General features: G+C 46.7%; 1 protein-coding gene across 1 annotated transcript in view; it reads left to right on the top strand.

The window, feature by feature from the left end:
- Nucleotides 1-23,718, top strand: part of kcnh5b (potassium voltage-gated channel, subfamily H (eag-related), member 5b) — a 114,257-nt gene that overhangs the window by 3,802 nt on the left and 86,737 nt on the right. Inside the window, exons 2-5 of the mRNA XM_070979047.1 lie at nt 3,745-3,868; nt 6,492-6,598; nt 9,450-9,578; nt 17,585-17,700. Coding sequence (XP_070835148.1) covers nt 3,745-3,868; nt 6,492-6,598; nt 9,450-9,578; nt 17,585-17,700 — 476 coding nt within the window. The remainder of the gene's footprint in view (nt 1-3,744; nt 3,869-6,491; nt 6,599-9,449; nt 9,579-17,584; nt 17,701-23,718) is intronic.

Raw genomic sequence — 23,718 nt, 5'->3', positions numbered from 1 at the left:
AACAGGAAGCCGCGGCCGGAAGGTTTCAGCCTTCAAACAAGAAGTGTGAAGAGACCGCAGTTTGCTTTCTGTGCTGAAGAATCACTCGAGTAACGTGTGCTGCAGAGTATCGTCTCAATCGATAATCAATCATTCATATCCACGTTTTAAAATCGCTCGCTTTGTCTGACAAACGGTCCAAACGTTCTCGCCACGACGAGAGGCCACACCCAGCTGATGTTTGCCGTGTCTGCTTGAAAACTTCAGAAACAGTGAACTGATTATCAGAATTTTCCATCCTTCAGTAACTGGCTGCTGTTGTGCCTGAAGACTCTGCTGTCAGCACTAATTACTGGGATTTTCTAGCCAATAATCAGGTTTTCTTTGCCTGGACTGTAGTTTATCTTGTAGTAATGGAGATTACGCTCATTTTATGTTGAGTTTTCAAACAAGATTTCATCACTGGAGCACAATCAGCAGGTCGTTTGTAGTTTTCTCTCATTTTTCTCCACGCTCTTCATCACTGGAAGCACTTTCAGGCCCTGCTCGCTGTAAACTGATGATGAGAAAAGTCAGAAACGTGTGAATGCGTGGCGACATTAAAAACTCCTTCTTTGAAAATAATCCAGGTGGTTTCAGGCTTAAATTGCTCTCCCTCTGTAGCTCCTCAGTGCCGTCATGTCGCCTCCTGTTACACCTCCTGCAGATCATTAACATTAAATTAAAGGTCACTGGACAAGCTGAGAACACACTGGCTTCATGTTAAATGCCATGAGAGTCTTCCTCAGTCTTTGTGTGGTCACATGATCACTGGAAGGAGTTTGACTGACACTCAGAAGCAGCTTGTTGTTTTATTAACAGTCAGTCTGGTGTCCACTGCTGGCTTTCCCTGACTTCAGCTAGAACAGTTTTATTACATTTACTATTTTTTTCTATCATCAGCCCATTGAAGTCCGTCGAGTGCTGGCTGGTTGTAACTCAGCAGCCTGTGAAACCTGCAGTGAAACCTGGCTGAACGAGCTGCTTCGACAATCATCCGACTGCGTTTCACTGCAGGATTTGAGTGTATTTTCATAGTTTAAAAGCTGTTTCTCAGGGTTTCCCTCCCCGCTGTAAATATAAACTGTGGGACACACTGAAAGCTTGTGATGTTTTGGAGCGTGCACAAATTTAAAGAGCTGTTCCAGCATCTTTTCATCCCAACATTCAATCTTTGACTAGTCAGCTGCTTTCAGAAAGGAGGAGGCTGGTGCTACACAGTTCATGCTGCAGCAGATCTGGCAGCTTCTGAGGGACATTACCTGCAGTTTTAGATCATTAATTACAAATTGCAGATACTTTGCAGATACTGCTGACCATCTCTTAACGCAGGTGATAGTTTTCTGACCTTTCGAGGAGCCACTGATTGCTGATTGCTTTAAAAAATACCTTGTAATGTGATGCTGCAGCTGCTGTACGAACTGCTTTGAAACTCTTCTTTGTTGGTGTGTTCAGTGCTTGTGGGAAACTCTGTCACCCACGATTGGAGAGAAAAGTAGTTGAAGCCACCGTGTTTGTGTGTGGTTTCTCTTTGGGTCTCCTCGGTGGTGAATTTCAGGACGTCTGAAGTCTTCTGGGGTTTCACTGTAAAGCAGCTGACTGTCAACAGGTGAACGTTTGAGTGTTGCAAATCGTGGTTGGTTGCTTTCCTGGTGAAGACAGGCTGCTGCTTATATTGTCAGATGAGAATGTGATGCTAGTGTTTCTAAAATCTTTGCTTTGACCCGAGCAGTCAAGAAGAAACTCAAACAGATGGTCGACTAAAATTACCTCCTGAAATGCTTGTTGTAAACATCCATCAGCTGAAACGTTTTCATCCTGTTCACGTTCAGTTTTACCTCCGAATAGTAATTTTAGGATAATCCAGATAACATTTATAAAGCAATATAAAGATGACCAAGGGTTCACTGTGATGGAAGCAAATGAAAATCCTCTGTGAGCCGATTTCCATCCATTTAAAAACATGATATGCGATGAGGAATGGTTGACAGCATGATGTATGTAAGTGGTTTGTAGTTAATTGTTAAACAGTCCAAACCTCTTTCATTGTTCTCCCTGGTGAGCAAAGCCTTCAGCATGCAGAATATAGAACATTAATAATTAATTTCTGTGTGGTTATGAAAGGCAGAGAGGAACGCAGAGTTTGTCCTCTGCAGATGTTTCACTGCTGCTTTTTCCCGTGGATGCAGCTCCTGCAGCTTGTTCAGGTCTGTCAGGGGGATTGACACACTGGGAAATTATTTTCACTCTCACATCTGATAGATTTCATAGCTGAGCACTGGGGGGGTGGGGGGGGTGGGGGGGGGTGTTCATCATTGCTAATAGGGAGATGCTGACTATCCCTGTCATCGTTAAACAAACGAGCCCTTCTCCCGGAGCTTCCGCGCTGTTTTACTGCGTGAATTCATTATTATGGCTAATTAGTGCAATTGGTTAAGGATCAGGTCCGTGTGGTAATGTGGAAATATTAAATTACAATATCAAATACAGAGTAAATAAATAAATAGAAGGAAAATGTGAATATGATTTTAAACAGAGTAAAGTCGGGTTACCTTGATACTCACTTTTCTGGCACATGTGAATGACTTTTGAAGTAGTAGATCCTCAAAGCAAACAGTGTAAAGTCAAATTTCCCAGCTTTTCTGGGGGCCTCAAACATATCACACTAGAGCAAGAAGAGGGGCGGGGCTTAGGGAGGAGCAGGTGGAGCTTTAAACAGGTTGAAACAAACATGGCTGACACTGCTCTGAGGAAGAAGGTGGCTGCTGGTGTTGAAGCACAGGTAGCTTGTTTGTTTTAGCTAGGCTAAGCTAGCTAGCTAACATTTGTACTGTTGGCTAATGCTACTGTTTGATTGTGATGACATTTGTTAGCTTAGCTAGCACAAATATGAACTAGCTGTGTTTGTGTGTATTAATTGTGTAATCTGTGTGTTTGTTTAGATTCATTTTTGCTTGTTTTAGTTTGTGGTCGCATTAGCTTTGGTGGTTTAAGCTAGCTAGCTAGCTAGCTAAACACTAGTGACTGTAGTATAAGGTTACTTTGTTTGCTAGCTTGTTGAGCAGTGTTTGTTAGCATGTTAGCTGCCCTGTGAGGCCTGTTTTGTACATATGTGTGATTGTTTGGGCAGTTTTTGGTGGTTTGCTTGAATAAGACCTTTTTATCAACAATGAAATAGACTTTTCTTCATCTTTTCTTTGATTTCTGAGCTGGTTTGAAGCGATTCTCGTTGGTACGACAGTGGAGTGTAGATTAATTAAACTGGGATTAGGCTAATTATTGTTTAACTAAAAATGATAAAACCAGGTTTAAATGTGTTTTGGTTAAATCTGGGATTAATAAAGTGAGTTTAATGAGTTAAATCAAAGTTGAATGTTGGTTCAAAATGCATTATAGGACAAAATTAATGGACATAGATCAATGTTAAACCACCTCGACCTGCAGTTTGTCCAGTCATGAAGTGGAGATTAACGGGCTGATTTTATTTTAGAGTTTGACTAAAACAACATTCAAAGAAATGCTGACAGTTGAACATCAGTTAAATGTCAGGCCCAAAATGTTTTGTCTTGTTTTTCTGGCATTCATTGATGTTTTGAGTCATCGAAGAGTAAAACTAAAGCTGACCAGGACGCTTTAACGTGTCTTCGTACAGTTCAGGTTTTTATCTGTTTTCCTGTTTGCGACGTTACCGGGCCTGATGTCCTCTCTGTCCTGTCCCCCCGTCAGAGACCAGCTTCCTCCTGGGAAACGCCCAGATCGTGGAGTGGCCTGTAGTTTACAGCAATGACGGATTCTGCAAGCTGTCTGGCTTCCACAGGGCTGAGGTCATGCAGAAGAGCAGCACATGCAGGTAAAAGTCACATTTCGCTGCTTATGTTTTGCATAATTACTGAACATTTAAACAATGTAAATGTGCACAGTTATTGTTGTTAAATGTGAGTTTAAAGCGGAGTTAATAGAGTGTTAATGACTCTCCAGTGTTGTTGCTTTATCGTAATCGCACCCACAGCGTGACTAAATATCATCTGTATGATCCCTTTACATCTGCACTCAGCGGCCTGTCGAGTCCATAGTAGGCGGTCAGTTTGTGTTATTCAGCCTCGGGTTTATGCTGGACTTTAAGTGGAGCTGCAGCATATTTTTAACAGCAGCTCCTCTGTGAGTTAAAGCCACGCCAGAGCAGCCACGAGTCGCTGTTTTAAAACTCAAACCATGTCCTTTTCAAAGCGCTGCAGAAATCTCTGTCGTTTTTCACTTCCATCCGTTATTTAAGGCCGGTGAAAGGGAGAGAAGATTCAAAAGTGACATTTTTTGTCCCTTCCTGCTTCCGTCCCTCAGCAGAGATCCTTGAAACGCCACAGCGCCGCTCTGCTCAGCTGTTTACATGATGCTGACTTAGTTTACAACGTGAGAGCTGCTCTGGTGTCACGCGACCAAAGTGTGGAGCTCAGCAGAGCGGCGCTGCCAACAAAACATCAGCATCTGGCATTTCCACTGGCTCTAAAGACAGGGGAGGGAGGGAGGAAGAGACGGCGCGCCGCTCAGCGAGACCCTGAAATGAATCCAATTTAGAGCTGCCAGGGGAGCTCAGCCCGGTCCAGCTGGAGGACGTGTCCCGCTCGCCTGTCAGTCAAGACCTTTAAAAACTTGACTCCAGAGGATGACTCCTGTCCTCAGGCGCCTCACAGATCAAACCGGGGGCGTTGGCCTCGGCTAGCCGGCGGCTAAAAAGGCGAGCTGAGAGAGAATAAGAGCGCCGAGGGGGGACGCCGAGACCAACTGTCCACTCAGATGTGACACTGAGAGGACAGAAGAGCTTAAACGTCCAGCCGGCTGCTAAAGTGATGGAAGATGGCGGCTCGTTAATGGAGCCATTATGAGAGAGTCATTTTTGATCTTTTACTGCAGTTCAAGGTTGTGGCTTTGGGACGTTGGTGCAGATGTACCAACAGGTCAGATCAGCAAAGGCATGCTGTTAACCAGTGCTCCCAGTTTGGTTTTATTCTAATGTGGTGGAGGCAGACGGCCCCCCGCCCACAGCCGGCTCTGCTCGAGGCTTCTGCTGGTTAGTCAGAGTTTTATCTGCCTCACGGTGGGACTGTTGGGTCTCTGTAGGTGACATTAGAAAGAGTTCAGTCTGGACCTTCTCAGTATGAATCGAGATAACTCTCACACGTCTTCTGCACAGCAGTTAAAGCCGAGCCCCTCTGACTTTGTCATCGTCTCCCAAAGTGTCCAGATTTCCGTCCCGAGTGCTGTCAATAAGTTTGAAGTTTAGATGTGGAATTAAACTTAAAGTGCGAGTTCAGGCAGGAAGCAATTATCGTTCTGATTTTATCGGCTCTCTGGGGCTCCACCTCTCAGCTGCCGTCCAGTTGTTTCACTGGGACCTGTTAACGAGCTCCTCTCCCAGCCCATGAACACGTCAGCTGATTGTTTTCGCTCTCTGTCTCTGCTGCTGTGAATCAATCTGCTGCTCAACGAGGTTGATGCGAAGGCTCTTAAACACAGCGTCAGCGTTCTTCTTCTCTGATTCTGAGCTGCATCAGTGCTTAAAACAGTCCACTGTTGAAGCCGGCAGTGATTCCTTCTCATTTTAAAGTGTCCACCTTCAGATGATAGTTGTTTTGTTTGTTTATTTAAAGCACTCGGCGCTTCATGTCCGCTCTGAGCGTCCTCCTGTCAATCAGCCGGGATTCTGATTAACGCGCTCTGAGTGGACGTCACGCCTCCAGGAAGAGCGCCGGTGATCTTTGCTGTTGTGTTTGCTGAGACCAGCCAGACGTTTAACGAGTCATCCACAACCAAAAGTTCAAGATTATAACCACTGTTTCCTCAGACTCTCAGTTTAAACTGGTTCAGCTGAGTTGATGTGCCGTCGATGAGCCGCCATTTTTAAAACCGCCGTGCCAGCTGCAAACACATGAGGCTGCTTAGAGGAGCAGGAGGATTACTGATAGCAACAACAAGAGTTCACAGATGCTCTTTGGTGATAAAACACAAGAAAATACCCTGAAAGCCCTTTTTTTCCTGTGATCTACGAGGAGAAAACCTGTGTTTTGTGCTAAACTGCTGGATATGTTTCGCTGTGTGTTTGCACCTTTCTGTGTGTATGAGTCCTTGAAAACGCTGCGTCTGTCAGGACAGAAAGTAATCACTCACTCTAATGATATTAGCACAGATTAAAACGTCCTCAGCCCTTTAAGGAATAATTACAACCATGCCGGGAAATGCAGGCTGCAACAATCCCAAACCAATCCACAATCCTTCACTCTGAGGGAGATTTATGCTGCTGCTGCGTCAGTTTGCTCCATAAAACCAAACGCTGAAGTTAATGGACGCTTTATGGGACGATAACAGATCGACAATGCCGTTTCAAACAGATGTGATTTACTGTAAGGCGGGGGGCAGAGGCTGAGGGGTCAGGGGGCATCGATCGCCGCTGTTTCTCATGTCGTCTGCTTCCTTTCTAGCTTTATGTACGGAGAGCTGACGGACAAGAAGACCATCGACAAAGTCAGGCAGACGTTCGACAACTATGAGTCCAACTGCTTCGAAATCCTGCTGTACAGAAAGAACAGTGAGTGCCGGCTTCCATCGTTACTGGACATCATGTCTCCTGTGTCATCTGTCTTTTGTTTTGCAGCGCTGCAGCCGACCGTCACTCTCTGGTGAAGAAAGTGGAGCATTTAGCTGCTAAATAAGCAGTTAGGGGTTGGTAGAGACCAAAGCGGAGCTCAAAGGAGTGAACACTGGTCTTACATTCATCAGATGGACACAAACATGGCTCCGCTGGGAGGATCATGTCGTCCCACAGCTGCTGGACGTGTGGCTGAGCATCTGTTTGCTAACATGTTACCTTTAAAGGTGATGATACGAAGGTGTTGTGGTCAGTTTCCTGCCTGCAAGTGTCCAAAAATCAGTTATTTGATTACAACTGCTTTGTTTCCATCTGCAGTTTGAGCAGTTCTTGTATTAACTTCTCTCTGTGTTATTTTAAATAAGCAAATTTCCATTTTCATGCCATTTTGGCTGATCTGCTTTATTTCCTGCGTCATGTTTTGTTTTACTTCTTTTGGTAAGAAATTTGTGCACCTTGTTCAAGTTCTGTAATTTTTTTATCAATCATAGTGTGAATAAGATAAGATAAGATAAGATAAGACTTTATTGATCTTACATGGGGGAAATTAAGTCGTTAGAGCCAGCAAGTATTAAAAAAAGCAAGACAGTGGCACAGAAGGGTCGAGATAAAGAAGTATAAAGGTTAAACTAGAAGTACACTGATTTAAGACTGTGGTAATATTATGTGCCTGATGGATGGATGGATGGATGGATGGATGGATGGATGATGGATGGATGGATGGATGGATGGATGGATGGATGGATGGAAGATTAAACCTCTGTGGCTAAATGATGACATTTAATGAGTCTCAATGTAAATATGGATAAATGTAGCTTGAGTCGGTCAGCCTGGGTGAAGCAGCAGATCGTCCTGTGCTGTGTGATGGAGCCATAAATCCTGGATCAGCAGCGTTGGTAAGAAGCACAATGGACAAAGTGTGTAGGCAAAAATAGTTCCAAATGTTCCTGTCTCCCAAGAGTGATGACCCTCCAGAGCAAAATGCGAGGTGGAGGAGCAGGAGGGAGGGCGGGAGGGAGAAACAGTAAAAGATGAAAAGATCAATTTCAAAATGGCTCAAATTTGCTGACAGATCAGGAGAGCGCGGCCTGACAGAGGCTGGATTTAAATCAGATGGATGATGACTGCGAACGGCGTGGATCCACAGAAAGTACGAGATTAACGTGTGTGCAACTTTTGTTGAACTTTGGCTCTCCTGAACGACCCAGAGGATGCGATAAAGTCAGGAAAACCTCGGCTGGATGGAGGTTCGTCTGCACAGAAAGAACAGCGAGTTCCCTGAAAGTGAAGCTGTTCAAGCCACATCCTGTTTGAGTCATTTAAGCAGCAGGTGAGACATAATCAAGGTGTGCACGGACAGCGAGGACGGAAGAAGGATCGGGTCGTTCTTATGAAGATTACTGAGACTTCTGGGATGTGCACCACTGAGAGAATCAGCTCATCGCTGTGACTTCTCCATGAATGGATTCAGATCCACGAGGAGCACAGCGCAGTCAGCACGAGCTCCTGCTGCAGCCTGTGGACGCCATGGCGCTCACTGTGTCGTGCTTTTTGCAGATCAGAGATCAGCATCTGCGGCCGGACGGGGGCAGAGTGAGGCCTGAGCTGGGGGGCGGCTGGGGTCATGTGCTGTGGCCTGTGATGGCGGTCAGTGAGGGCTGGGAGGCCAGTGGTTTTAGAGGCGTTGTGTGTGGTTCTGAGGAGTTTGCTCCTGCTGGCCGGTGTGAGCGTGGAGGAGGAGGCAGGAGCAGCAGGAGGTGGAGGAGGAGGCAGGAGCAGCAGGAGGTGGAGGAGGAGGCAGGAGCAGCAGGAGGTGGAGTGTGGTGGAGAGCCTCCAGCGGCAGCGTTTATGTGCGATGATCAAAGCTGAGTTTATTGTCGAGGATGACTCCACAGTCCTTGAAGCTCTCCACCAGCTGAACTGGCTCACTGCTGATGGAGATGCAGCAGTGGGAGGTGCTGGTTTTACTGGTTTCAGCGAGGAGCTCTTCAGCGTTGGTGGGAGAGAGTGGGAGATGGAGCGCTGATAGGCCTGAATAACTGGAATACTGTGTACTGGGTGAGGGGCTGAGACTGGTCAGTGTGGAGCTCAGAACGCAGACCACAGCCTTCCAGTGGTGTTGGTGGTGTTGGTGGTGTTGGTGGTGATGGTGGTGATGGTGGTGATGGTGGGCGGTGCAGTGGTGCCCACCCTGACGCCCACAGCACTCTTCAGCTGTGACCCAGCTCCAGCCCACATATGAGCAGGTGTTCAATAAACTCAGTAGTTTGCTCATGTGGATCGTTTTCATGTCAGTTCATGATTAGAGGATGGATTTAATATTACAGTGAACACATCTGCTATCATAAAATCCTCATTCACAAACTAACCGCATCAGAGCTCAGGTGGAAGCATACCTGGATCCTCCTTTCAGCCTTTTTTTTTTTTAAATCTGACCAGACCTCTACAAAGCTCGTGTACTTAACATTATGTCATACTGAATCAGCACTCAGCTTTAATTTGTAGTTTTTACAGACGCTCCTGGCACTGTGGTAATGTTGTCCAGCACTTTTATCTATTTTCCACTTGGTCATACAGTACATGACCAAAAGTTTGTGGACACCTAACTGTGATGCTCATGTATGTGCTTTGGGACATGGGCGTCCACGTGCTTTTGGTCTCATTCCTGATCGTGCATCATTTTTCCAGTTTTTAAGTGGTTCTCATGATGAGGATTCGCTGCTTTTCTGTTTTTATGCCGTTGTCAACTGAACATCCGTGCTAATCTCGGACTTTTTGATGTCTCTGCAGGAAGTCCAGTGTGGTTCTACATGCAAGTGGCTCCCATCAGGAACGAGAACGACAAGGTGGTTCTGTTCCTCTGCACCTTTAAGGACATCACCCTCTTCAAGCAGCCCATCGAAGACGAAACCACCAAAGGTGAGCGTTGGGCTGCGGCAGGCAGGTGCCGCGGCTGCCAGAAGCCTCCCGAAAACGTCTTTGCACGAACAACAAAGCCTGTTTCTGTGAAGATTATTTTTAGGGACGGCTGTTTTATTATTAGATAATTCACAGTAGAATTTAAAAGACACGTGGAGAGTGATGTGCCACTGAAAGCCTTTGATGGATCTGAGAAGCCGGTGCTTGGAGTACATGATGTGCAGCTTAGTGTAGCGAGACGCCACAGCAGATCATTTTAATGGCGCCTCTGTTTTGTTAGATAGCGCGCAGCAAAGAGTTACAGGAGAGAGGCGGCGGTACGAGGACGACATGTGACAAGGTTTGTGAGTGGGAAGCAAAGCTCATGGCTGGATGCCCCGGTGTGTAATGTGATGCCAGCCGGCTTCTGATAGGACATATAATTACGTTTCTTCATCCTCCTCCCTCAACTTCTTGTTCCTCCTCTTGTTCTTCCTCTCATCGTCCTCCACGCTCATGTTGTCATTCTCCTCCTCCTCTTGTGTGTTCTTCCTGCTTCTCGTCTTCCCCTCGCTCATCGTCTTCTGTCCTCTCTAATGCTTTGGTTTATGACAAAATAGCACAAAACTGATGACTTTCCCATCAGCCTCAGCTCTACTTCCTGTTTAGCGCTAATTAGCAAATGTTAGAATGCTAACACGCTAATGTAACGCGGTAAACATGCACCTGTTAACCTCAGATGGTTAGCATTGTCATTGTGAGCATGTTAGCATGCTGGTGATAGCATCTAGCTAAAGAACAGCTCCTTCTTGTCTTCTCAGCAGCTTGCCTCATCTTCCTCTTTTTTCTCCTTCATCTTATTTCCTTTTCATTTCTCCAGATTCTTCTCTCCACCCCCCTGTTTTGTCTCTCCTCTTCTCACTCATCTTCCTCCTTCCTGATAGTTTCGCACTCTCCTCCTTTTTATTCCTTTCCCTCCTTCGTCCCCTTCCCCTTTGTCCTCCTCCTTCCTGTACCTTGCTCTTCATCCTGCGCTCCTTCCTCTCCTCTCCTCTCCTCTCCTCTCCTCTCCTCTCCTCTCCTCTCCTCTCCTCTCCTCTCCTCTCCTGCTGTCTCCTCCTTCGTCCTTTCTCTCCCACTGACTCTGAACATTTTTTGCTTGCTGTGAGTCTTTTCCCACCCTCTTTATTTCATCCCTGGATGAGAGAGAACCAGTCGAGGCTTGTTTCCTGCGATGCGGCTGCGTCTCGAGCTGTCAGGTTGCGTTCGAGGACGTCGTGATGCTGTCAGGAGTCACAGGAGATGTGGGTGGCGGTGCTGTCCTCTGCGCCCCGGCTGATGTCAGCTTCCCGCCCTGGGTGTCGCTCACGGTGACACTGAGCGGGCGTGTTCGCCCTTTGACAAGGATCCCCCCGCCCCCCCCCCCCCTCTTAATGTATATGCACATATACAGTAAACACGTGTGCACACGCATGCAGAGAGGTGCCCCCCCTGAGCTGTCGTGTCTTTTCTTTGCTCATTCATTACGTGCTCAGCGACACGTGAATAACACGGGTTGAACATGCAATCAGTGCTTGAGTGGAACTAATACTGTCACATCAATGCGTTGACGTCTTTGCCAGTTAGTTCCTGCCGCTGATGTTTGAAGACAAACTTCAGGCTGAGTTCTGTAATCATGTTCGATTGGAAAGGTCTGACAGCCGCATTGACCACGGTTCAGTCAAAGTAACAGAAGCAACAGAGGGCTGGAAACGTCCTGCAGGTTGAATTCACCTGCATCAACCCCCCTGTTCAAACTGGTCAGATCAGTGACTCGTTTATGGTGTTTGTCAGACATTTAGAAATTAAATAAAACTGTTGAAAATGAGCTTACTTTGCCCTTAAACAGATTTTTATCATGCACAAATCTTAAAGCACATCTGCTGTGTTTAATCCATCCACCCTGAGCCTGGTCCTGTTCGACGTTTCTACCTGTTAAAAGGAAGTTTTCCCTGCTCGTTGTTTGATCTCTGCACATTGAAGAATGTGCTCTTGACCTGCTCTTAATGCAAAGTATCATGGAATATCTTTTGTTGTTATTTGCTGATCCATAAATTTGGATTGAACAAAATCACATCATCAACATGGCTGAACTTTCCCGTCTGTGGTTCGACTGACGAGCTGCAGTCAGAGTGAGGCCGGCCAGCACATGACGGCATGTTTCGGTCCAGCGTGGCTCATCTGAGGATGCGGCGTTAGCCTGCTGTGTCACAGAGGGCTGCAGCTTCACCCGTCTGGTGAGCGCAGGGGAGGGAGGGGCCGTTAGTGAGGAGGGGAGATTCGCCGCTGCAGGCGTTGGCAGCCCAGTATGCTCGTGCTGCAGACCAGAACTTGCTCTCGGCTCCGTCTCTGGCTGCTCCGGCGGCTCAGCACGCCACGACACGTCAGCGTCAGCTGGGCGGGAGAGAGATCCCGGGCTGCTGAAGATGTCCATCCTCAGCTTACGATAGCAGATTAGATTGTAAATGTGTTATCTGCAGCGTGAGACGCGTATATTCATGCCCCCTTCAAACTAAAATTTACCAATTTTTCTATTTTACCTCCTCCTGCGTCTGCTATTTTTAGAGTGCACTACATTCTGTATTGTTGCCAACACATTTATTGGTGACCAGGCACTTTGTTCAGGTCATAGTGACTCATCAGGGGAGCATACTGTAGAAAGAACATTGAGGTTTGTATTAGCACCTTTCCCCCGTTCCCAGGTGCCTATTCAGGGATGACATCTGCTGCGTGCATGGCCGCCGGCTGTGGTTATTACTATTAGGCCACCAGCTGCAGAACAGGTACACTAAGTAACATCAGCATCATCAGTGGAGGGAAGCAGAGCGAACAGCTGAACATGAGGCAGAGCAGCACTGCTGCAAACCGAGCATCTTGTTGCTGTTTCATGGCAGAGGCGCAGCGTTCAGCCTTCGCTTTGTCAGCACCTGTAAAAGCTTCACAGATGGCAGTTACCTCAGCCTCAGGCGAGGCATCATCTCAGGTAGACAGCTGATCAGAATGAAAGAAGCGTGCTGAGGCAACAGCACGGGAGCCTCGGGCGTCAAGCCGAAATATTTCAGCTTTTGAAATCCGTTAAATTAATCGCCCGTGAATTGGCCTTCGGTCTTCTTGTAAAATTAGATTAGACTACTTGATTAGACAAGATTTAATTGATTGGGCTCAGGATTCACACCAGGTAGCTCCATTTGAGCCAGCTTTGGCCCAGCGTCGGCCCCCAGATTTGGACCAACACTGGGGCCAGTCTTGGCACTTGATCGTAGATCATTAGTCCACCAGCCAGGAGCCCAGTCCACTAAATGTGCAAGCTGCTGAAGCAACAAGACACAAGTTCGACCGATTTCACTCATCAAAACAAATGCCAATGCTTGCAGCCCTCTAGTGAGCGTGTGAGCCAGGAACCGATCTGCATTTTAGAGACCTGATGCTACGACTTTCTGTGGCAGAGAGTCTGAAATGGTCCCTGCTCGCTGGACGTCTTTGTCAGAACATCGGCGTCAAACAGCAGCATCAGAGAGCAAAGGTTTGATTTTCTTTGGTCCAAACCTCAGCAAAAAACACATACACACAGACACACACACACACACACACACACACACACACACACACACACACACACACACACACACACACACACACACACACAAAACATACAGCATGTGGACTGACAGTAACTCATCCATCCACAGTTCACGTCTGCGTCGTCTGCGTCGTCTGCGTCGTCTGCGTCGTCTGCGTCGTCTGCGTCGTCTGCATCGTCTGCGTCACACGAGCCTGCAGGGAAAATCCAGACAGGTTTAGTTCAGTGACTTAACAGTGAGCCACGCTGCACTTCACCGTGTCCACTGTAACCTCTGGTGAGCATGAGCAGAGTCATGGGCTGGATTGTAGAAATAATGAGGTCAGTACAACCTCATCAACCTGAGAAGGTTTTGACTAGCCACCGCCCAGACTGAATATTTACATTTTGTTTATTTATTTGTATGTTTTAAGTACATTTTCTGTACATTTTTGTCTTTGTACATGATTGTCAAAATGTTACAATGCATACAATACGATGAATCTTTTGTCTAGTCAGTCTACAGATAATCCAAACATCTACTACTGCAAATAATAAATCAGCAACAACAATGGTAACAATAACAGTAATAATAATAATATGTGTAATTGCAGAATGTAAATTAAGCTCATCAGAAATATTCCCACTGGACTTGGAAACAGACGTCCGTGCATGTGAACGTAGCTTTACATCATCAGCCTTTGCGTGCTGCCAGGACGTACCTGCACTCAGAGGTGCTGTGGAGTTAATTCAACCAATCGTGCTGGTGTGATGACCTCGGTGACGCGCAGCGCCTAAACCCTGATTTGTAAGCACGGTTCCACCCTGAAAGCTGCCACAGTGGAAACGCTGGAGAACGGTGTTGAATGCGGGTGGCTGCTGCGGTGCCTGATCAGACGTCCTACATGTGTCGTCCTTCAGCAGACGTCCTGTCGTCTGCGTTCGGTCGACTGTAGGTGCGAGCTGTCCTCGCCGCAGAGCCGCTGATCAAAATCTCATTTCAGATTTCAGTTCGTGGTGCGTGCACCAGCTCTGCCTCCCTGTTATTTTTAGCACAGGCCTTTACTTTTTTTATTTCCTCTTCTGTTGTGCTCCAGCGTGCGACATGGGGCAGCGTTGCATTCTTGAGGCGAGCGTGGCTGTTAACCATGAAAGACCTCTTATTTACTGCTCCTGTGAGCTCCTCTGGTCCTCATGTGTCAGCATGTACAGCGGACGCCTGTGAGCTGTCACTGTGTGTTCACATGAGCGCCACCAGGACAAATTCCTCCATTTCACCTCGTAATGAAAGTGGTTCTGGGTCTGAAAAGCACACGCAGGCCTGCTCTGCGTGCCAGTGGTTCGCTTTTATTTCTGAGTGTATTAGGACGCGGTGCTGCTCTAATGCATGCACGCTATACGGTGAATTATGCAAGCACAGCTACTGAACGGGCAGAATGGAGAAGGCACTTAAGACGCTTCGCGTAAGTAAATGAGTAAAACCACAAAGAAAGCTGTGCTCTTAAAAGTGCTGCATTCAAACTTCTGCTTCAGCAAACGCAAGGCAGTGAGGCAGTGCACCTTTAAAGTGATGAAGTCCTGCATCTCCATCATATAATCAGAAAGATTGGAAGAAAAATGGATCCATCCTGAACTGAGCGCGCTCCACAGCTGGTGGCTAATGTTGCTAACTGTAGCTAGCTGTCCCTGCGTCACTTTACTGGCTTCTGTCGCTGCTTTAGTGTCGTACACGCAGAGGTAAAAAATAACTTTTCATGACATTTCAGAGACGAGAGACGACAAAAACATGGTGCTGTGCACACGTGTCAAACACTCAAAGATCAGACATTCACAAGTTAAACATGCAGCTCTCTCACACACTGATGGAGCGCATGTAAGGAAAACCTGTGAGCTACGTTCAGCATCATCAACGTCCTGTATGTGCATTCATCAGTCACGTCAAGCAGGCCGGGAGGTCCAGCAGAGGACTAACTGGACGATAATATTCACTCTGATCTTCTGGCCTCCTCGATCTCGATCAGGAGGCTTCCTGTTAGCTTGTTTTCCTTTTTCCATGCTCTCAGTTTTCATAAAGACGTCATTAAAGGGAGCAGCTGAACACTCAGCAGATTGTCACGCAGAGTCACTTAAAGACTGAGCAGTGGCAATAAGTCCCAATTATAGGAAAATAGCTAAAATTCAACAGTTTCACAAGTACAAAAGACTCCAGAGGTCAGAAACTGACAGTGATATTCTGCATACATCTGCAGGCTCGACGATTTGTTTTTATTAGCGAGCGCAAGCTGCTGGTCAGACCAGACCGAGGCAGCGCGGCCCCTCAGCGGAAAGGCGATGCTCAGCCACCATATGTTTACTGCTCATTAATTTAACTTTCCACTGGTTGGAGGAAAGTTCGGCTAACTTAAAGAGTAAGAAGCACACTTTTTTTTTTTTTTAGATAATGAGCATTTTCATGTGGGAGAGTGTGAAAAAGCCTCCCACAGCGGAAACGTGAAGCCACAACTCTTCTGCTCTTCAGTGTAGCGCTAAACTTAGATGACTCCGGGCTTTCTGCAGCAGCCAACAATAAACTGTACAATATAGAGTTACACAAGCATTACTGCAGCAGCTTCCCTTCAGGGAGATATGAAAAAAACCTCCATTCTGGCTAAGAGCACCCACGCTTATTATTTATGGTGATCCGGAGCCAATTTAAGGTATTAGCGTATAGAAAATCACATAAAGGCGCTCTGCAGCCGGAGATGTGCCGCGAGCTTCACCGCAGCAACGCGTCGTCCAGGGCAGCCGAGGTGATTCGGACTCACAATGAACCAGATATTGTGCTGATTTTCATCCTATACGGGTCTCAGCACAGTGTTTGGACCCTTTCACACCACTGCACAGAGAAGTGAGCGGCTGCATCCGCCCCCATTTGAACGCAGAATGAAAGGGGGGGTTTCGGCCAGCTGGAGGCCTGAGGGTTAAAAGCTCTTTCAAAGTCCACTTTTTATTCGTAATGGTCCCTTCAAAGGGTCGGGTCGATGCGGGACTACTGTATGTGGTGTGCCTCTGTTGTGCTGCCCTTTCAAACATTTGATTTTATTTTTAGAGCTACAGTCGGAGAACCGTCCTCGACACCGCGCTCACCGGCACCGCGGCAGGAAAACGACCGTGGCTGGACGGGCCGGTGTCATCCAGGTGGACTCCAACCCAAACACAGACTCAGCACAGGCTTCGTTTTCAGCAGTCAGCATTTTAATGTAATAATAAAAGCTGGAACCAAACACAGAAATGAATAAAAGAGGAAGCGCGAGGCCGCCTCAAACAGCACCATCGTTTTTCATGATGCTGGCGATGCGTTTCTGCTGCATTTATAATTAGCTTCAGGTATGCAGCACCTTTCACACCGGTGTGATGAAACGCTCCGAGTGTATTAATCACTGGCTTTGTGTTGGAAAGTAAAAAGGTCACATGCAAGTTAAACTTTCAAGAAAATTTTAAAGTTAAAGGAAGAAAACAGGAAATGCGGGAATGCTGATCAGGAAGTGTGACATGCAGCTCACACTGGCCGATCGTAGATCAATATCAGCTTATCAGTTATGCTTGTGAGCGCATCGCATCAATGCTTTCAGGTCATTGTTTGAATTGGGACAGTTAAGCTCAAAGAGGATCATTGAGGCATACACATCTCACCTGACTACTGCTAAAACTACTGAAATATGAATGTATGTTTATGTGCTGTGTATGTCTCAGTAAAGTGGCTAGTAATTAGCTTGTAAATGTAGACTAATTACATTTTTGAATATTTGTCAATGGTGTGATTAAGCTGCAGTGATTTAAAGAGAAGTCTTCTTACCTTATTTTACATAATTTTCAGCTTTTTACATATGATTTTAAAGTGTTTTGTCAACCAGAGCTGAAAGGAGCTTCACTGCGACACGGCTGGAAAAATCGTCAATGGTTGAAACTTCAAAATGAACCAGAGCTTTGCCTCCGACGCTTTCATATGGACAGGGCGCACATATGCTAAACCTCCAGTGATTCCTGTGGTATCGATCCCCTGAAGGAGGAGCTCTCCTTCAGCCTCCACACGGAGGTCAGAGCACAGCGGACAGCTGCCGAGCAGAAACCCTGCAGCTGCCAGAGATCCACTTCTGTCCAAGGACGCTTTCTGCAGGGTGGCTGTTTGCCACCAAAGCTGGGCCTGTGCTGCGTTCACATGCGCCAGGTTTGTTGTAAATATGGACTACCAACTGGGAAACCCACTCCCGCCAGCTCTCCAGTGGCAAGTGAAAGCTGTGGGATTATTTTGTTACTCCAGTACGTCCCCGGGGTCACAAACGGGGGCCTGGTTGTGTTTGTCCTGAGGTGGCGGCTGACGCGCGCTCTCAGAGCCGCTTAGCTCGTGATGAAGGTGATGTAAGATGTGTTTAATGTGTCGTTCCTGCAGGATGGACCAAGTTTGCTCGGCTGACGCGGGCGCTCACCAACAACCGCAACACGCTGCAGCAGCTGGCACCAATCAGCAAGCACGAAGTCAGCCACAAACAGTCCAGGCTGGCCGAGGTGAGCACGCGCACGCGCACACACACACACACACACACACACACACACACACACACACACACACACACACACACACACACACACACACACACACACACACACACACATATACTCTTTTTAAGTGTTGCTCCAAAGCAGTTTACAAGATATATCACACTGCAGGTAACCATAAAACTCCAGAGCAAACCCAGTATGACTGCCTCATGCCAGGTTCCCAGTTTGTCCTCACTGGTGAAACCAACCTGAAGTTAAACTGACTGAAAGCAAACAAAAGCAAAAAGCAGCTTTAACTCCAGGTCCACTTGCAGGCTTTGTCCAGTGTTTCTCTTGGTCTTCATCATCCTCTTCATTGATCTGCTGTTGCACAGTTTCATACTGCGCCGTGTAACTTTCCATGAGCTTAATGGACCAGAGCTTTGAGCAGATGGACATACTGGTCGCCCACAGGGTGCAAAGATCACAAAACATTAGCTGAAATCAGCCACCAGCAATCCAGCAGCAGTTAAAAGGGCTCAACCTGAACACAACACGGCTAACGTCAAGACAACATCAGCAAGTATGGTGTTCAGTTAGCGGCTATCGAGCTGGTTAATATGTCTTAAACCATTTCCACCATGAATTTCATTCATTGCTGAACTCCTGATGTCACTTCCTGTTTTATTAGCTCCTAAAACTCAGTCTGCCATCTGTTATCCTGAAAAGGTGAAATCTGTTTTGGGGTTTACTCAGACAACAGCTGACGCATTCGTCCAATCGCCAGCCTTCGCTGCAACATCAAAAAATAACATCAAAGCTTTGGGCGCCATTCAGTGAACAAGATCCCAACAGCAGTTATCAGCAGCTAACCTCTCACCTGGATGTCAGCGCAGGCGTCTGATTGGTCACGCCTGTGCGCACACGCTGCACACACACGCCACCGTAGCTCTGCTCTTAGCATCACTTCTGCACAGATAAATCCTCTTATTAAACATTAAACGCCACATTTTACTCACGCTGAACGCACCCGCTCAAACACAGACGCGTGCATTAATAGACGGACGCAGGCGTCGAGCATGCTGTAGTTTGTCACCCCACAATCACACCCTGGATGCATCCACCCCACCCCCACCGCCACGTCCACCCCCCTCCACTTACTCACATGCCAGTTTCCCTGGAGCTGCAGTTGTTTGACACAGCGAGCGGTGCTTTCTCTTCCCGGGAACGCCGCGCTCCCGTGGACTGCGGGTGTTATTAATATTTCATGTTGGGTGCAGAGACAGAAGCAGGGCGCTGTGGGCACTCTCAACGATTGTGACTGCTGCTCGAAATTTAGAAAATGGATTTCGGGGCGGGAAGAAGATGGCTCACGTCCTCTGTCGCTGGAGCTCGCCCACCTGTTTTATTCATGAAGGTTTGAGTGAGGTGTATCGCCTCTAATCAGAATTTCTTTGAGTTTCATCCCCGCTTAGCGCCTGAGAGGAGGCAGTGTGGGTTTTAGCAAAAGTGTTACTTCCAGGGCGGTTTAAAGGTGATGAGGGCAGGGGGGTGAAAGAGAGGAGAGGAGGGCGGAGGAAGGAGAAGATTGAATGGGAAAGGAGGAAGGATGAAAAGAGCAGCGGTTAAAAAAAGGTAGATGAATGAGAGAGGAGGGGGAAGTGATGAATTAAGTAAGGAAGAAGGAGGAAACAAGGAATTATGTATGGGAGGAAGGAAGAGGAGGAGGACATGAGGGAGGCGAGCCCAGAGAAGTGTGTGTGTGTGTGTGTGTGTGTGTGTGTGTGTGTGTGTGTGTGTGTGTGTGTGTGTGTGTGTGTGTGTGTGTGTGTGTGTGTGTGTGTGTGTGTGTGTGTGTTGCATTATGGGAGCTGGGAAAGCTCTGACCCAAGCTCAGGTCGAGAAGGCAGGATGTCTTTGGCCTTTGCTGCTTCAATTTACATTTTTCCTGATTAATTTAAATGTGTGTCTTGCAAGTTCATCGACTTTCTGCTCCTTCAAATCACTGAAATTCAGTAATTTCATGCAAACGTTAAAGGGAGCAAACAAGCTAAGCCTCTGCTCCAGTGAGGATTTAGCGACTAAGTGGTCGTAACTTGGTTTCTCTGCTGTCTGAAAACGATCAGTCCTCACGTCTGTTTAACACGTCAGTGCGTCCACGTCAACACGTGTGATAAATGGTTTATAATAAATGGTTTATACATGATACTGAAGGACGTTTTTAGGTTTTTCAGCATTATTTCTTCTGCTGTGAAGACGTCTTTTATATAATTCTAACCATTTTGTTAAATAGTCTGTTTATAGTCTGCTTACAGCTAAAGCGTGAAGTGATATTTATGACTTAAGCACTCATGTCATTGGATGACTGAGGGTTAGAAAATGCTGTGCGAGGCAAAAGAGGACGATATCGATCAGTTTGAGTTCAGCTCTGTGGAGGAACAGACTTTGGCTGGTGGGAGGAATCCATGTTGGCTCGGTTTTCAGGCACTCAGGTGAATATACTGGAGCTCTCAAAGAAAACTGTTGAATATTGATGTCAAAGCTCTTTAAAACTCAGAAACATAATCATGTTTTTTTTAATAGCATCATCTTTAACTAGAAATATGCAGTGAAGCGCACAACGTGCCGCTGAGTAAGAGACAGACAGTGAGAAATTAAAGGAAAAGCCATCATTAAGTATCTTGTTGAGGTGTTGGAGCATTAGCTTAGCTTAGCATTGATTCTACGTGTCTCTGGAGCCGTGATGGAGGGATGTTGTGATAATGGTGGCGGAGAGTGCTGTCAAACACAACATCTCCCATAGGCGTTCAACCGGCTGCCGACTGCGAAGGCCGAAACAAACGATTCACATCATTTTCATATTAATGGAACCATCCGCTGACTCCTCGTCCAATCAGGGACGAGGATGAAGGTGATCACTCAGAGCAGCTTTGCTCTGGTTTGCAGGGACCCTTCCCTCCAACCCCCTCACCGTCGGGGTCAAGCCTTCAGGCCTGTACTGTTCTCTGGGTGTGCGCCACACACTCGCCTGCTCGTCCAGAATATGGTGAAGGGTGACTCATCTCACCAGTTTTTCCACATCTCTGCAGACCTGGCTTTGCTTTTTGCACCACTGAGCTCTCAAACGTGCATTTGCCTTTGTAATGAGGGGTTTGTGCACCGCGACCCTGCTGTGATATCTGTGGAAATGTCGACGTCTGTTCCTGCTGATGGAGTCTGATCAGACGCCTGAGGAAGAGTTGCTCCTTTTTTTCTCCGACCATATTTACTGACGTTTTTTCACTTATGTCTGAATGCAGAAGTCACTTCAGTCACTTATGGAAACACCAGCCAAGCTCCGGCCATCAGCGCCCCAACAATGAACCCTCTTTCATATCTTATCATATCAGATCTTTTCCTCTTTCCATCATGATGTAAAATCAGAATCAACTGGCTCTGCTCAGTGTTTATACACCCATCACAGAGCAGGATCGGAGGTTAATATCTTAATTGCACCGTGCAGAGCACCTGAGTGGAAGCGTCTGCAATCAACCAGTCGGCAGTTTAACGAGGTTTTCCTTCCTCTGGAGCAGAACCTGAAGTTCTGCTTTCCCTGTGGTTCTTTATGAGGACGGCGAGTTGTGCTGGAGGGAAGGAAGAGGAGAATGTAAAGGCAGGGAACATGTAGTGTTGGCAGGGAGGTAGGAAGGGGAAAAGGGCATGATCAGATGGAAGCTAATACACCCTCTTTCCATCTTCCCAGCCTGGCGTCGGATGGCAGAGGGTTGCATAATGTCCTGAGCGCGCTCAATAGATATCGCAGGTGATCCATCTGCTCGCAGTATGAAAGGCACAGCTGGCGTCTTCTTTCGAGGACGCTGTCGAGTGTCACATAAGCACATTTTTTTTCCCCCTTTTTTCCCCCACAATGCATCTGTGCTCCTAATTGGCAGTCTCATTTTTGAGCGTCGCTGCTGCTCTTGACCAGGGGCTGTTTGATTGGCAGCTCTGATGATGAGGATCAGATGAGATGCAGCTCCGGCGTGATGAAGGCTGCTGTTGATCCTCGACTCTGTCGGCCCACCGTGTTACTTAACATCAGACTGAGTCCCACTGTGAGGGCGAGAGAGGCTAACTGAGGCTAACCAAAGCTAACAGAGGCTAACTGAGGCTAACCAAAGCTAACAGAGGCTAACCAAAGCTAATAGAGGCTAACCGAGGCCAACCAAAGCTAACAGAGGCTAACCAAAGCTAACAGAGGCTAACCAAAGCTAACAGAGGCTAACAGAGGCTAACCAAGGCTAACTGAGGCTAACCAAGGCTAACTGAGGCTAACCGAGGCTAATCAAAGCTAACCGAGGCTAACCAAAGCTAACAGAGGCTAACCGAGGCTAACCGAGGCTAACCGAGGCTAATCAAAGCTAACAAAGGCTAACCAAAGCTAACAGAGGCTAACCGAGGCTAACCAAAGCTAACCGAGGTTAATCAAAGCTAACTGAGGCTGACCGAGGCTAACCAAGGCTAACCAAAGCTAACCGAGGCTAACTAAAGCTAACAGAGGCTAACCAAAGCTAACCGAAGCTAACTGAGGCTAACTCCTCTGAACATCACCATTTGTAGTGATATCATTGTATTACATACTGAATCTACTACTAACACTAGACCTGTTATAGTCAATTGTAGTAGTAGTCATAGTAGTAGAAGTTGTAGTAGTAGTAATGGTAGTAGAAGTGGTGTAAGAGGTACTGTAGAAGTACATGTACTCATAACAAAAGTAGAAGCAGTAACATTAGAATTGCCAGTAGTATTAGTCGACACTGTAGTGTCAATAGCAGTAGTACAAGTAGTAGTACAAGTGTAGGAGCTGTAGTAGCAGTAACAGCAGTATTGTAGTAGTAGCATTAATTGTGGTCAAACTAGTAGAAGCAGGCGTTGAAGTGCTAGTAGTAACATTATTGATAGCTAATGAGTAACAATGGTACTAATATGAGAAGTAGCAGTCGTAGTAAAGGTGCTAGTAGTAGTGATACCATAAGTCATAGATGCTGAATAGTAGTAGTAGTGATAGTAGTGGCCCTTGAAGTAGTCACACCAATTTCATGGTAGCAGTACTGTAAGTGGTAGAAATAATGGTAGTTATTGCAGCATTAGTTGTAGTTGTACATGTAGCAGCTAGACTGACTACAGTAGCAGTAATACCTTCAATACTATCATCATCAGTAGTACTTGCTGTATGAGTAGTAGCGCAGTACTACATATGGTACTGCAGCAGTGGTGGATACATATTAACATTTAAAGTATTACTGTATCAACAATATTATTATGATGTATTTTACATTGTTATTTGGATTTGTAGTAGTTGTCAACCAGTAATATTATGACTGGAAGTAGTACTACTACAAGTACTGCTTAGTATACCAGTTATTATTATAGTTGCTGAGATGTGGGAGGTATTTTTCGGGGAGTAGACTCATGTATTTTATATTTGGGCTGTAGATGATGTCACACTTCATCTGTATGAACAGAAGCAGAATGAAAACAGTTTAAAATGAGCTGAACGGCTGATCTGGGATCTGCAGACGTGTTGGATGTCTGAGCCGTGCAGAGGAGGCCGGCTCAGCAGGGGTGAGCGCCAACACCCCGGAACATGTGGCTGCGTTTGGTTGGCTCGTCCCGCTCGTCTCTCGCGTCTCGCTCGTCTCGCTCGTCTGATGTCCTTTGTCTTATTGTCTTCGTCTTTGTTCTCATTTCGAGCTGCATTTGTTCATCGTGCAGTTTAGTCACAGAAAGCTTCACCGAGCAACGAAAGAGATGAACACACACGGAAACTGGAGGACGCGCGCGCGCGCGCACACACACACACACACACACACACACACACACACACACACACACACACACACACACACACACACACACACACACACACACACACACCTCGCAGCAGGGGGCCATTATGATCAGACTAAAAACAAAGCTGTTTTCTGGGTTGTGCTTATTTTTCCCTCTTAATCTCTTTCGTCTGCACACCTTCATCTAACTTCACTCCTTCTCTTCCTCCTTCTC

The sequence above is a fragment of the Chaetodon trifascialis genome, chromosome 14 (assembly GCF_039877785.1).
Source record: "Chaetodon trifascialis isolate fChaTrf1 chromosome 14, fChaTrf1.hap1, whole genome shotgun sequence".
NCBI lineage: Eukaryota > Metazoa > Chordata > Actinopteri > Chaetodontiformes > Chaetodontidae > Chaetodon > Chaetodon trifascialis.
This window is presented reverse-complemented; position numbering and strand designations above follow the sequence as displayed.